Genomic DNA, 15,104 nt, shown 5'->3' with positions numbered 1-15,104 from the left:
GCAGCAGGAGATGCACACACACACAAATGTGTGTCATCACTGACACGCATCTACAATACATATACACCATATACACATTTAAAATGCTTGCGCTGGAAATCCTGTGTATTGTATGCATTGCAGATGCATGCAAACACTAAGTGAAGCACATACACAACATACTTGCAAACTAGGTAATATATTTACATTACAGTTCTAAAAGATGTATCAACACAATGTAAAGGCTTCAGAAAAAAGACACGCTTTTATATATAATATAAACGAGAATGTATAGTAGCTACAAAAACTATACATGTGCACGCACACACACACACATATACAGGTATCACTTGCTATAGAAGCCATCTGTTAAAAATGTCACTTTTACAAGCCTGAAACATTTTGCGTGCAACATTCTTTTTAAAACTGGATGAATGAAAAGACAGACAACTCCTTTCATTCATGTCATGAATGTGTGAGCTACGTGCCTGTATTATTTAGCTGCAGGAAACAAAGAATTCAAGCAAAGTGATTTGTTCAATAATATGAGTATCTGCTGTGCAGTTGTGAGAAAATCAGAATGTATTTTAAACCTCACACAGTAAACACCAAAAAACAAACACTGAAATAAGACACTGAAAATTGATACTGTACTACTATGTATTAATGTTCGTATTTCTTGCTGCCCTTCACACTATACAGTTACTGATGACAAGAAATACCCCCCATTCATTCCAATTGTATCATAAGAGAAAAACAGTGTAAACAAAGCAGGGACCTTGTACAGGGGAGGAGGAGGGGCCTCTGAAGTGTGGGTTGATGTGGATGTTCTTTGGCTGTTGCTGTGGGGACCGTGGTGGCGGCGGGGGGCTCAGCATGCGCCCTGTGTCCATAGGCGGGGTGGCAGCACGGTGGGAGAGGTGCGGCGGGATTAGCGGCTGCGGCGGCTGCCTGGTCGGCCCATGATCCTGGAAGGGCCCCCGTGGTGGAGGGGTCTGCTGGTGCGGGTGATGGTGCGGATGCAGCTGGTGGTTGTGGTGTGGCCGCATCCTTGTGGGGAGCTGAAGTGTCACGACAAACACAAAAGGAGTCATCCTTCAGTGACAAACTTAGCCGGTGTCCCAGCAAACCGTCACGAGAATCTACAGCCATGGTATTGATATAATATTCGCAAAGCGAAGAAGCTGAAAACCAGCTCTGAGCAGTGGAATGGCGCAGCCCAGACAGGAACAGCAAACCTAAGTTAATATTGACCAGCCCACCCCAACCAGCAGAGCTTCTAAGGATTTTGCATTTAACAGGATGGACCCGTGCAGCTACCTGACATCTTCGCTGCCGCCCAAGGGCTCAAAGCCATTAGCGAACGCACTTCCAGTTTCGCGGATGACAAAGACGAGTAAACGTCAGGGAATCGCAGACCCGCCGAAGTGAAGGGAAGTGCGCCGGGCAACGGCAGCTCACCATCAACCTGCCAATCACCTCACCCTCGGCTGTCTAAACGCATTAGGATTTAGCGATCACTGCAGAACAAGCACCGAGAAACGAGAGGTGGCAGGCAGCCCCAGCATCGCTTGAATTGGAGAGTGTCGCCACAAAGGTGTAGTGTGGACAGGACAGGTGCGCCGAACACCTGACATACCATTACTGCTCTGGGGGTGACCTTCCTCTGAGTCACACAGGCTCCTCTGAGGGCCTGAACATACGGTTCCACAAGCCCAACACTGTTCTCCATCTTCCAAAATTTTTATCAATACACCCGATACCTTTGTCCAAAATAACTTACAATGCTAGCTGTGTATTCTAAGCTATTTGTACAGATCTAGTCATTTATAAAGAAGGGAACATTTTACTGTATCAATTCTGGGCAAGTACCTTTATCAAGGGCACTACAACAGCAGATGGTGGGATTCAAACCCAGGTTCTTTTGATTGTAAGAAAACAGCTGTCACTATTCAACCAGCACACCAGGTTATGCATGCGTCGGGGGTACGTGGAGGCAAATCAGACAATCAATAGTAACACCACAGCCTATCCTTCTGCCTTTGAGTCATTTTATACCAAAAAACCCTCCGAAATTAAAGAACAAGTCATTATTCATTGGGCTTTTGAAAAGGATAAGTCACTGTTGCACAGGACCATTAAATTATGCTAAAAAAATCATGACCTGTTAAGTTGCAGTTGTGCTCTGGCAAGGTCACCATGAACGCACTCAGCATTCAGAGCGCCAACAACCGAAAAAGCCATTTACTCCTGCTGCACAGTCACTCCAACGGCGACAATTACTCAGAATTTGCTCCAACAGGCGTCACTTCGTAGCATGAACAGCCTAAACGAACAGATTACATGCTTCAACAAACACCGAATAATAACAGAAAAAAAGGCACAAGACACTAAATCCTGGGTAGGGGACAAATTAAATTTCATGTAATGCTCTCTGAATGCACTTGAGCCAAGTCATTTAGTATAATCCATATATCAACACGGATAGAGGACCAGAGACCCCGGTTAATTGACTTTCACACAAAGTAAACTAGCACTGTTCCAACAGGTCACATCAGGAGAAGAATGCAGCTCCACAGATAAACAGCCATGAAAAATCATAAGGGGTGCTGAGCTCCGCCACACACACACACACACCTCAACATTATCGTATGGTGGACAAAATTAAAGGTAAATATCACTGGTTCAAAGGCCTCTATACAGACTTATTAAAAATGACAACTGCTAACATTTGGAAAGAGTTCATGGAAGTATGGGTAAAACTACATAAAAAGGTGAACCATGCATAAAATACTTTATATTTTACCTGCCATAAACTATAGGGCCAGTGTTTAACAACACTGATGGGTGTTGACAAAAAGGACCTCCCAACACAACCCCATCAATACACTGTCACATTTCAATGTATGGTGAACAAATCATTTCAGCCTCAAGACTATTGGCTGCCAAGTTCAATGAGTCTTAAAATAATTTCCAGAAGGAAAGAACATTATTAATGGAATTAAGCCAATATCATTAATTAAATCAAGCTGTCCCACACTGTAAACTGAAATTTCATAAAATAAAGAAAAGTCAGCTGCAACTAAATGGTGAAGTACTACAAGAACTACAAATGTTTATCATGTGATGGCCCATTTTTCCCCTCTCATTTACCTTCCCACTAGACTTGAGTAGTTATATTTGTTACTATAATATATTCTCCAGTGTTTTACCTGCACAGACATGGGGATGGAAATGGGCAGTGCCATCCTCTGTTCATTCATCCTTCCTTTCCCCTCCCCGCGGAAATCTCCTAGACCGAAACTCAGGAACCGTCCCCTTCCTCCTCCTCTCGTGCCCCTCGCTCCTCTTCCCCGGCTGCGGCCTCCAAAGCCCTGCTTTCTCTGTCGCTCCTTCTCTTCAAACTCCAGTAGGTCTGCTTTGGCCTCCTCTGACAGCTCTGATGGGTAAAGGAAAGAAACAAGATGCCAGTCAGATAGAAATACCAGGAAATCCCCCCAAAAACTTGACTATGGGCCTAGCTATAAACAAGAGGGAGAGAACCTTGCCATCACAGCTACCACTGGTTCCCTGAGCCTCTGACAGACAAGACAGGGTGGCGTGGCACACACAGAAATCTAGGACCAGTTCATTGGGTGGGGAGACCATTTTAATGCCACTGACAAATCACTCGAAGAACCACTTTTGGTAAACATCATACCCTCCATCCTTCATCTCTGCATATATCAACAAATTCCCTCACCCCAACAGCACAGATAATCACCTTCTTCCAGTACTAAGTGTGACAAACCTCTTGAGCACTCCTCTAACAGCTGGTTTCGGGTGACACTTTTAATGTGTAAACAAGTACTGTTTGTCCCTTAAACAATAAGGGAGAGAAATAAGATGTCACACTAGGTCAACAAAAGGTGACAAAATGGAAACCATTTCATTTGAGCTGAAATGTCAATAGTTTCTGTTGTGTTTTCCCATTCCATATAATGATCTTACCCAGAGTAGGAGTTCTGCACTTCACAAATAAGGTGCCTAACAATTCCCACCCCCCTCAAAAGTAGCTGGGAAACACACCGCTGTAAAAAACATACAACTTCTCTTACCTAGAGTTTCTGGAATGTTCCTCCTTTTGCCAGCAGCGTCAGACAGGCGTACCACCGTAGAGTTCTTCCTCTCCGTTTTGAAGCGCAAACGACCTGACTCCTCATCATCATCCTCTTCTTCATCTGACTCTTCTTTCACGTTTTCATCCTCCTCAGGCTCTGCCTTGTTCTCCATCTGAGAAAGAGCAACTGTTACCTCAGCAATCCGCTTCACTGACTAGCAGGAATGCATGTTTTTTCACTGACCACGCTCATAATTTTGCTGCAGTTGTGCCAACAGGCAGCAGCACCATAGATGGATGCCCAGTGTGGACAGCATGATACCCAGGAGCTCCTGAGAATCTGCAAGCTTGAATCCCAAGAGCACCACTATTACAATACTTTTGTAGAACCACTCCAAGACCCACTTTTCTTGTGAAATAAAGCTTAACACTCTCAGTAGTAACTGAGGTGGTGCCAACATCTCCCTGAATAAGAACCTACCTCCTCAGTCTCTAGCATCTGAGAGCCAGCAGGCACCTCTTCACCATCCGGCTCATCCTGCTCATCCTCTAGGCCCTGGAGCTGCTGCCTGCCATCATCAGTAACGTACTCATCCACCTGGAAGCACATGTGAACCTGGTGAAAAGCTGGTCAAAGGCAATTATTACTGGGGGGGGGGGGGGGGGGGGGGGGGGGGGGGGGGGGGACAACAAAATGTGAAATTTCAACTGTGGGAGCATTAGAATCATTGCTTTGCTGCACTTCAAACCCAACAAGACATAAATGCTCTAGCGCCTCAGGTTAGAAGTCCATGCAATGAATTTTCAAAGATACAAATAGAACTGGGAAATGTTTGTAATTGTATTTTTTTCACCACTGTACTACATAAAATTTGCCTGCTATGGAACAAAAACTTGTGTTTTTGCATCCAGCCGAGATAGCAGTAAAACACACTCTGAAGTAACACAAACAGTATCGAATTGTTGGACCATCTTCATTGATGAGTCAGTACAGAAAATATACTGTTTTCAAAAACTTTACTTTTAACCTGAATGTTGCTCAGAGTCAATAATGTTAAGTCAAAGCACAGTACCTTTTTCTTATAGCAATACTACAGTTTTACAAAACCTACACTGTGAATAAATGGAGGACCATCAGTACCATTAAGCTTATTGATTCTGACTTAGTAAGGAAAGCGATATTGGAGTTAACGTTTCTGACCTCAGAAGTGTGTATAAGTTGAAGACCCAGTGTGTTGGGCAAGATGTGAAAACACACACACAAACTTGCTGAATCCACTTGTCCCAAGTAGGGTCGTGGCAAGCCAGAGTCTAACCTAGCAAAACAGGGCGTAAGGCTGGAGGGGGACACACCCAGGATGGGACGCCAGGCTGTCACAGGGCACCCCAAGCGGGACTTGAACCCCGGACCCGCAAGAGAGCAGGACCCTGTCAAGCCCGCTGCGCCACCGTACCCCCTGTGAAAAACAAACTAGCTTAATATTTTAACTAAATAGAGTTCACTGGTCACACAGCACCCAGTGAACCATGTCTGAGAAAACAGAATGTGAGAAAACTCGATCCATTTCGGCAAGTTCAAGGAATAAGCAGCAATTTTGCCTCTCTCATTTCATACAGGCACACACTCGTTCATAAATCCATGCTCTGCAATTATTTCTCCTACCCCCCTTGCCATTAATGACCTAAAATTCGCACTCAATTTGCATGAATATAAAAGCAGAGAGCACAAGAGCTGCTAAAATTCAATGTGCAGGGCAACAGGCCGGTTTGAGCTGCTGAACACGAGTAATTACCATGGAAACGGTGCATTATTACAGACAAACACCCATAACATTCCAGTCAACAGGCAGAGCACCGCCTGAGGGGGAGGGGAAGAAAGAAGTCTTAATCCTTTAAACTGTTCCACACATTACCTCTAAATACCAGTTAAATAGTAGTAAACAAATGTTGAGCCTGGTAAAGGGGATGACCTTGTAAACAAAGATATTACCCTTCCCAGATAACTCTCAAATTTATGGGTGTGGAGAGTTGTACACTGCTGCAGGGGGAGGATATAAAGGTCAAATGCTTATCTTTAAATATTAAACAGAGCCATACATCTTTGTCTGAAGGCCCGCATCAGCTCTCCAAAGAGCAATGATAAATGGAGCACGGAAATCAGACATGACTCCCAGATCTGTGGGTTAAGCTTGTTACAACGTTATAGGAGCAACAAATGGAGAAGAGCATCAATCATTGCAAGCACCCCTTCGTCCCCCGCAACCCCACCAAACTATATCGGTGTCTTCTAGAAAGGTCAATAATCTTTTCACCTATGTGCAACTTTATCAGATTTTGTTTAAAGGCTGGATAAAGGGCTGCCGCATTAACCACCTTTGACAACTGGCAGCGAATCAGCGGAACACAAAGCAGCTTTCTGCCACGCCGACATGACCTTCAAGGTCACGGCCATGCGGCTGCAGCGAGCCGACAGAAGAGTATTACCTCACGCCAAACAAGCTGTCAACACAAACTTTGTCAGGGAGCAGATAAACAAACTGGCCAGGAGTGATAATAGATCAGCACCATCGCCCCAGCCCCCACACTGCCACCCAGCTCCCCCTAAGGACCAAAAACAAACTGGAAACCTGCCCCAAAACCAGCAGCAGAGCCACATTATCTTTCAGGAACACAATAGAGAGAACGCACTTGGAAATCGTCGTCTATAGGGTCGTTGATGTCGATGTCTAGCACTTCATCCTGATAGACCTCTCCTTCTGGCTGCTCTCCGCCGTACTCCAGCTGGTCTTCTGGGAGTTCAGAACCGTCAGCCCCGTACGCATCCTCGTAACTCTCGTGAGGATAGCCCTCCACGCTATCCCCCTCCTCGTAGCCCTCGGCCCCCAGGCCATGTACATCATCGACCACATAGTCCACGTCTTCTAGACCTTGCTCTTGAAGGTCAAAAGTGGAGTCCAGGCCACCTGTGGCATCCAGGCTCACAACTACTCCTGGACCGCTAAAGGGAGGAAAAGGAACAAACATTAAAGTCTTAACCAATTGAGTTAAAGCTTAAACATAAAATACATTCAACTACTTTAAACAAAGTTTTTAAATTAAAATGGGACAAAAATGCAGGATTATCCGATAACTGAAGTTCCATGACAAAAAGAACACAAACTGACACAATAGCTCTTTATGTTAGAAACATTCAAGTTACTAATTCTCAAAAAAAACCATTACCCTTTGTTTTTAACTGCATTTTATTTTAAAAATGTCTGCAGTGAACATGACCTGTGTTCACCCTCCAAGTCAACAGACGGTCATACAGAGCACCCAAAAAGTGTGGGACTACCGCAATGTTGATTGGTAAATGGTATTGATGATCAATAAGAAGGTGAGAAACACAGCACGTTTATGCTGCAAATCGGTCAACAACAGGGACTGAACAACAGTATGTGGAAAGAACATTTTACCTGTCATTTTGAATCAGTTTTAATGTGTGAAGTTAAAAATGATGAAACAGCAGCCGAGTATTTCTATTGCATCTTCAGTGGTTTTTACAAGAACATAGCAAATAAATCAAGCAACAACTATATTTAGCTTTTATCATCACTTAGTGGGAAAACTGACCTTGGATTTGAACACAAGTGAGTTACAGACTTCTGGTCACAGCTGTGTTCATAAGGTTAAGAGCCCACGTGTTATACCATTGCATAAATATACAGATGCAAGTAGGTGAAGTTCTTTTGACAACATCATTATTACTCACTTGCACAGCAACAGCTAACAACTAGTTATAGTATTTTTAATATGACAGTTCAGGTTAGCTTTATTCCCAAGGAGCAGTGTATGAAGACTACAGCGAACCTTTAAGCATACCATAACCTTTAGTCCAATAATAGTGCAGACACAGGTGAGTCTGCCTTACCTCATGTTTTGATCTTCTTCATCACTTTGCAAAAGGTCATCATTCAGTTCTTCTTCAGACCCTTCAGAGGGGTTCTGTTAAGAGACAGGTTTGAGACATTAAGATGAGAGCCAGCACAATGTAGCTGCCCCAGAAAGCAGGCTGAACATCATGATGAAGGTCCCACAAAACAAAGCCCCTCTTGGCCCAGTGGAATAGGAAACAATGGGCAATAACTCATCTCTAGGCAAATCTCAAAGCCTGTCTGGAAGTGCTGATAAAACCCAGAGTTTTCACAGATCAATTGTGCCCGTCAGGCAGCTGATCTTCTAGCTTTGGTGTGTCCAAAAACATGGTCAAGCTGGCATTATTTTAGAGCAAAGGTATCACTTTTAGGCAAGAACACACCACAGGTAGCCCAATTCAATGAAATTTTGGGGGATAATCCCAAACCAAAATTTTGCACTTAAACTATAATCCTTTGTATAATTCTTCATTTTTATAGAAAAAATATTTCATCGTGGAAATACAATTTTTACAGTGGATTTTAGAAAAACATTTGCTTGTATTAAATACCTTCACAATAGCTCAGACGATTTGTGGCCAAATGTCTCTGCTTTCACTCTACTGCAAGAAATGCATCTTACATTTGCTACAGGCTGTCATTTTACCATCTTCTTCCAAAACAGCAACAAGTCTGACATTTAGGGAAGCTGAAGACAGACATGACCACCTTTTTTTTTTTTTTTTTTTTTTTTTGCTGTATCACAATGTGTCTTGAATAGACGCTTTGAAAAAGACCACCTGCTGCAAATATTGAAATAAAATATTCAAAAACATGTCTTTTTTGTACTAGTGCATTAAACATGGTTCACCAAACTAAAGACACATGTAAACTGATTCCTGACTACAGCCCAAGCAAATGACACACGCATCACATAAACAAATGAGAACATTTCACTGCACCGCCAGCCAATGGACACGACCCTCTCCACTGACACTGTCATAGAAGTACAAGTTTCCAAGAAATTTACAAGGCTTTATAAAACATTCAATACCTGAAGTAAACATTACACTTGTTAACAGTGGTTTATGTTAAAGGCAACACTGCTGATAAACACAGATCCTTTCAAATATTTACAAAAAGATCAGGGATAAATGTCACTTCTTAAACTGGAAACATGGCAGGGAGAGACTTAGAACGTGCCCTTCCCCTTGGCCTGCCAGGCCTCCTAATAAAAGCAAAAGACCAAGAGCACAAAGAGCAAATATCGCATGCTGGACCCTAACAGCTGGGATACGCTGGGAAATACTGTGTACTTGGACAAGTAACATCTCTCAGGCACCTAACCTGCAGATTTCTAGAACTGATGTGTTGAGTCACAGTTGAAGAAAAACATGTCAAAGTGCTAAATAATGAAGCAGCATACACACACACATATATAAGAAACGAATGTAAGCAGCACTAATCCTCTGACCACATTCTTCAATACGTGCAGAAAACGTTATAATAGTTCTCTTGTCCCTGCTGTAAGTCAACTATAATATTAATAACCCAACTTGATTTATCGGAAAAAATGGGAGAAAAGCATCTTTGACAATAACAAATGGTTTTCAAGTATTAAAAAGAATGTTCTACACTTACCTTTCTTGCTGAGAGCCAGTCCTCTTCTAGCAGGTCACCTTCCAAATCACTTTTCAGGAAAACAGACCAAGAAGTTAATTTACCCATGCAATTTACATTTCCTGCATAACAGAAAATCTTCTCAACAGCTGTAATAGCAAACAATCTGCACAATCAATTCCACAAAGTCTAAAATTATTACAGCTATTAAAAGTTTAAAGTAATACATGGTAATTGCTCCTCTTTTCACTAAGACATGAAAAAGTACAGTAAAAGAATTTAATGTGATATTGTGTCATATGCACCTTGTTAAGAAAATGACCTCAAAGAATACCTTTTAACTTTCAAACCTGGACAACATGGTCATGCATAACACTACAACTTGTCTTTGACCTGCTTAAGTATTTCCTCACCTCCCCTACTGTCTTTCCATTGCTACAAATCCAAGCTCTAATCAATTGCAAAAACCTGACACTAACTTTCCAGAGAGCCAGAAGAACAACTTAATCCAGCCTACACTCAAACTAGAGCTCATTCTCTCCAGCAGTCAGAACTTCACAATCCATTCCAAGCAAGAAAAAAAAATTCACTACATCAGGCATCATCTAACCCCTGAATAGCAGTCCAGTTCACATATCAAACAAAAGCTTACCACCATATAAAGGCAATATTTTAACAACAACAACTTCTGGACTATTAATTTTCAAGCATTGGGATAATGAACCACTGGTTTTATTCCAGCTCAGTTTCTCATGGGTGAGACATTGATTTAATAAGGAAAAAATTAAATATATAAATGAATGTTAGCACTATCCATAAAATAGGAGACTGCATTAAATGTTTTTTTTTTTTTTACAGTAACGTAAATAGTGCCAGGTAAAGTTCTTAGAGTGATTGCTTAATGTTCTTAGGCAATTAAAGACTTCATTATTTATTCAGTTTTGCATTAGTATTACCAGAGCAGAAACACCTCTCTAAGAACATAGTGTTTCACACAACTGTAAAGTACACTGGGTCCTGCACTTTGGTATTTGCTTTGACACTGCTTGATCCAGCAATTCACTCAATCGCCAACTAAATCACAGGAATTAATTCAGTGCTCGGCTGGAACAAAAACAAGCACACGCGAGTGTGTCAGGAGGAGGGCTGAAAAGCAATGTCCTAGAACGGGGGTCGGCAAACCTGATCCCCGTGTGCCGCAGGGCATGCAGGATTTTGCTCCTGCTGAGCTCTTAATTACTCAGCTTTTATTGGGATTTTGATTGAATGGATTTCAAGACTGAAGCCAAACTAACCTGACTCTGCTAGTTGAGTATTCCATTATTATTAAACTAATTTAAACTGCTAACACAGCCACTATCATTTACAAAATAAATAGAGAGACACACATAAGCATTCAATAGGGTTGAGTATTGTCGGTCATTTAGCATTCACCTATTGAAGTGCTGAGAAGGAACGACTGAACAGTGATTTAGACAATTCAAGGTCACACATAACACTAGAGAAGTTAAACCATCATCACGGTAAAACATGACTGCTTACACTATGGGCCAAAAAAATGCCATCAGGCAGCGCAAAGCAAGCTGCACTAACCAGAATCTACTGAAATTAATTGGCTCATTGACAACTGTGTCAAGTTATAAAGGACTGCTATTATCTACATAAAGATTTGCTATTCAGCTGCAGAAAAGCTGCTACTGAGAGAAAAACTAAATTCAATTAATGCACTAACATACCTCTGACTTAAACATTTGAAATAAATTAATTTCACATTAATGTAATAGTGCTGTACAAAAAACATGCACCATCATACATTTTAAAGAGATTCCCCTTATATCACTCAGCGGAGATGCAAGCGCCACATTTTGAGAGCCTTTGTACCAGTAAAAACAAGCATTTGAATTTTAACTCCCTTGAAAACACAAAGTTTTCTGCAAATGGTCATCTGTTGAACCAGTGTAAACCAAAGCAGTACCTGTCAAAGTCTTCATCTCCCCTCCTTCTGCGTGACCTCTCAGCACCTGGTTTGTCATACTCGTCAAACTCATCATCTGTAATAACAGAACACAGGACCTCAATTAATTTACACACAGCATATCATGTTTTTAAATGACTTTTTCTCAGGCTAATAACTGTAGCATATTTGACACTTCTGTTTTTGGTGCATCTGAATACCAGGAAAGCATAACAGCTACAACACAGTAACTTAAGGTTCAAACAACTTATAAATCTAACTGTTTTTTTGCACACATGATACATTTAACCTTCCATTTCACTAAGGGTTGACTGAAATTAAGCCAATTCCTTATTCATAACATACAAGTGGTATATCAGGAAAAACTGTTAGATGCAGAACATGGCCTGGACACTGTAAAAAAAAAAAAAAAAAAAAATGCAACCAGTAGAAGGGAGAGCAGTTAAGGTCTCAGAAGTCTGGTTATGTCCCAGGTGGAGATCAGGTGCTTCAGCGCAGTCTATTACCTAAACGGTTTAAATAACGTGTACCTGTATGAACGATTAAAGTCTGCATTAGTCAAAATAATAGCTAGACTACTGAACAGCTCTTTCTTTTAACATCCAGACCAGAAATCTGTAGGCTATAAACACATTTCAGTGTTAAAAAACAATGGTATTCAAGAGCAGAGACTGCTTCCAGTAGTGTGGCTAAGCACAGTCTCACAGCCGTCTTTACTAAAACATGCTCTTGCAAGATGGCAGCCACTAAACACAAAAGACCACAATTACCCTAAACCGACTCTCCAATAGTGAATCTATAATCATTTACCATGTTTACCTGTTTAAAAGTCTTCTCAACACTGGTTTTGCATTGGACGCCAAGTTACAACCACTGTCAAACTCACTCACAGAAGCGAGTATATTTAGAGAACTCAGACAGAACAAAAACCCATTAAGTCCCCGTGTTTAGTGAATTTAGGTAAATATGAATTAATATTATTCAGCATCTACAAACCTCAACAGTATGTGTGTCAAATATTTTTTAGAATGAAACAAACGTATATTCATTTAATGTCTATATTTAATTTGTAAACCGTGTCTGATATTAAAATTAAGGGAGCAACATAAGAGAAGAAAGCCCAAAGTTTTCAAATGCAGATCAGCGTTTGAATCTTTCTATAGAAATAGGTTTGGACAGTTCAGGTCCACATATCATAACATTTTTAACAAAATTGTAGGCCTAACTGCTAAAATCATGACATACTTTTAGGAAGCAGACAGGAAGAAAGACAAAAACAAACTGCTACTTTGTAATTTGGTGGCACATGCTTTTGAAAAGAGGGTTTCATGAGGGGCAGAACTGCCAGCTCGAATTCCAAAAGCTGACCCCTCAAGCACTGATTCTGTAATGTCAGAAAACACATGTAACGTCCATCTTTTGCCATGAACCACTTGTCTGATTTTGGGCTGAAGTGGTCCAGAGCCTATCCCAGACACATGGGATTCAACTGGGTGCACCATGGACGAGATACCCGCCCATCACAGTGCACTCACCAAGGGGCACACTAAGCAAAAATCTGATTTACTCACCTCACAACTATGAATGTGGGAGGAAACCCACAGAAGCAGAAGACTGTGCAAAGCCCACACAGACAGAAATGTATTCAAAATGACAGTTGCACTAGACTATTTCATGTAAATAGGGAAAGCTGGTAGCGTAATGGTTAGACCTACTGCCTTTGCACCCAAAGGTTACAGGTTCGATCTCCAGCTGTAGTACCCTTGAGCAAGGTACGTACCCTAAATTGCTCCAGTAAAAGAACCCTGCTCTACAAATAATATAGGTTAAAAACTAACATTGTAAGTTGCTTTGGAGAAAAGCATCAGCTAAATGAATAAATGTAAACAGTCTGCACAACAGATAAAGAGACTCCTGCTGTTGTATCCTGTTTCAAGGTACCTACCCTGACACAGTAAAATAACACACCTGTAAATGGGTCGAACACAGCAGATCGCCTTGTATAAAGCATCAGTGACGCAACTAACCAATATTAAAAATTAATTTCTGGAGTCGCATGAAAACCAGCAAACCCTACACTGGTCAAGCAGTTACTGCAAATGGATGGAAGGATCATTTTAAAAGCACCTGCTAAAAGAAATGTATGAAACAGCAAGGTAGGGAGGGGTTAGAGCTGTCACCAGGCAGTCTGAAGGTGCTTGGTTTCAGTCCCCACTCCTGTTCTAGTACACTTGACCAAGGTACCAGGCGTGATATAGTAAAAATACCCTGCTGCAAAAATAAGCATCACTGTAAAGTTGATTAACACTGAGTAACCTTGGATAAAGAGTCAGTGAGTTAAATCCATCTATCCATCAATCTCTATAAAACTTCATGACCAGTATGAGAGAACAGATGAGCCCTTTCAGGAAAAGCGGCAAACAAGGAAAATGTTTTTTTGAAAGGCAAAGTGGAAAGAGACTAGAGACAATGTGACAAGAAGAATGAGGTTTTAACCGAGGACGGTACGGCCTTCATTTCGCCCCGGTGTTTCTCGTCAGACCTCGCAGCTTCTCCAGACACAGTAAATTATTGTTCCATGATGATATTTACTTTTTATTTTACTTTCTTTATCAAGTGAGTTTTTTTCCCCTCCTTTTCGGGCATGATTCGGACAGGAAAAAAACTCACCTGAATACTAATATAACGCGTCCAAGGCAAAATGTAAAGTAAGGCCCAACAACGTTGTTTGTAGAAACACGATTCTGTCACAGACACACTGACTGACTGAGCAACGTAGGTAGCTTAGTTAAGCAAATAAACGAATGCTTCCTCCAAACACACAGACTCGGAAAGGAAATTTTAAGAAACCCAGTGTAAAACCCATGTGAAATGGTGTAAGGACACCCCGAGGCCTTGTTTTCGGACTCCGCGGCCCCCGCTGCGCGGCACAGCCGCCGTCCCGTCCGTCGACGGAGGCGTCATACCTCGGCCGCACGCAGCCATAGCGAAGGACTCCCGGGCGGCGGGCTAACTCCGAGCGCTGGTTGCATCCAACGAGTCCGCCAATTTAGTTCAATCCGCCAGATTCGCTGCTCTCCGCCGTTCCCGATTTGGGATTTCTGAACATTATCTCAACATGGCGGACCGAAGAGGCTGCAGTCGTTCCCTCTTCGTCTTCTTCTTCGTCTTCACCGTCGTCTTCTTCGTCTGCATGGGTTGAGAAAGGCTGCGTCCAGCGGTGCATTGTGGGATGCTGGAGGTTCGAGTTTGTGGACATGCGCAGTGAAGGATCTCAGCGACTAACGCATCCCCTTCCAGTTCTTTCAACATTTGGTGTTTTCAAATATATTTATTTATACCGGACGGCTGTACAATTTGCTTTCCGACTTATAAAATTAAAATATAAGAATGAAGCTTGTAAAGTAAAACTCTTTTAAGTAATGGTAATATTTTATTTTTGCCTGTTACTGTTAGCAAAAAGTAGATGAGCGCAGCAGGTTTTGTTGAATAGAAAACTTGCAATATTCTTTTACACACATGCATGCATTGTGCACAT

At 41.8% G+C, this 15,104-nt stretch overlaps 1 protein-coding gene across 2 annotated transcripts in view; it reads right to left on the bottom strand.

Annotated features, from left to right (window-relative positions):
• rbm33a (RNA binding motif protein 33a) overlaps positions 1–14,778 on the bottom strand; it is a 35,178-nt gene extending 20,400 nt beyond the window's left edge. For both annotated transcript variants that reach the window (XM_029254542.1, XM_029254543.1), the window contains exons 1-9: positions 14,533–14,778; positions 11,567–11,642; positions 9,613–9,661; positions 7,989–8,062; positions 6,767–7,076; positions 4,560–4,676; positions 4,077–4,251; positions 3,192–3,418; positions 758–1,040 (exon numbers count right to left, since the gene is read on the bottom strand). In XM_029254542.1, coding sequence (XP_029110375.1) covers positions 758–1,040; positions 3,192–3,418; positions 4,077–4,251; positions 4,560–4,676; positions 6,767–7,076; positions 7,989–8,062; positions 9,613–9,661; positions 11,567–11,642; positions 14,533–14,551 — 1,330 coding nt within the window. In that variant the 5' untranslated portion in view covers positions 14,552–14,778. The remainder of the gene's footprint in view (positions 1–757; positions 1,041–3,191; positions 3,419–4,076; positions 4,252–4,559; positions 4,677–6,766; positions 7,077–7,988; positions 8,063–9,612; positions 9,662–11,566; positions 11,643–14,532) is intronic.
• Positions 14,779–15,104: the final 326 nt, after the last annotated feature.

This window comes from Scleropages formosus, chromosome 9 (genome assembly GCF_900964775.1).
Source record: "Scleropages formosus chromosome 9, fSclFor1.1, whole genome shotgun sequence".
Classification (NCBI taxonomy): Eukaryota; Metazoa; Chordata; class Actinopteri; order Osteoglossiformes; family Osteoglossidae; genus Scleropages; species Scleropages formosus.
The sequence above is the reverse complement of the archived record's forward strand: the minus strand, read 5'-3'. Positions and strand labels throughout refer to the sequence as shown.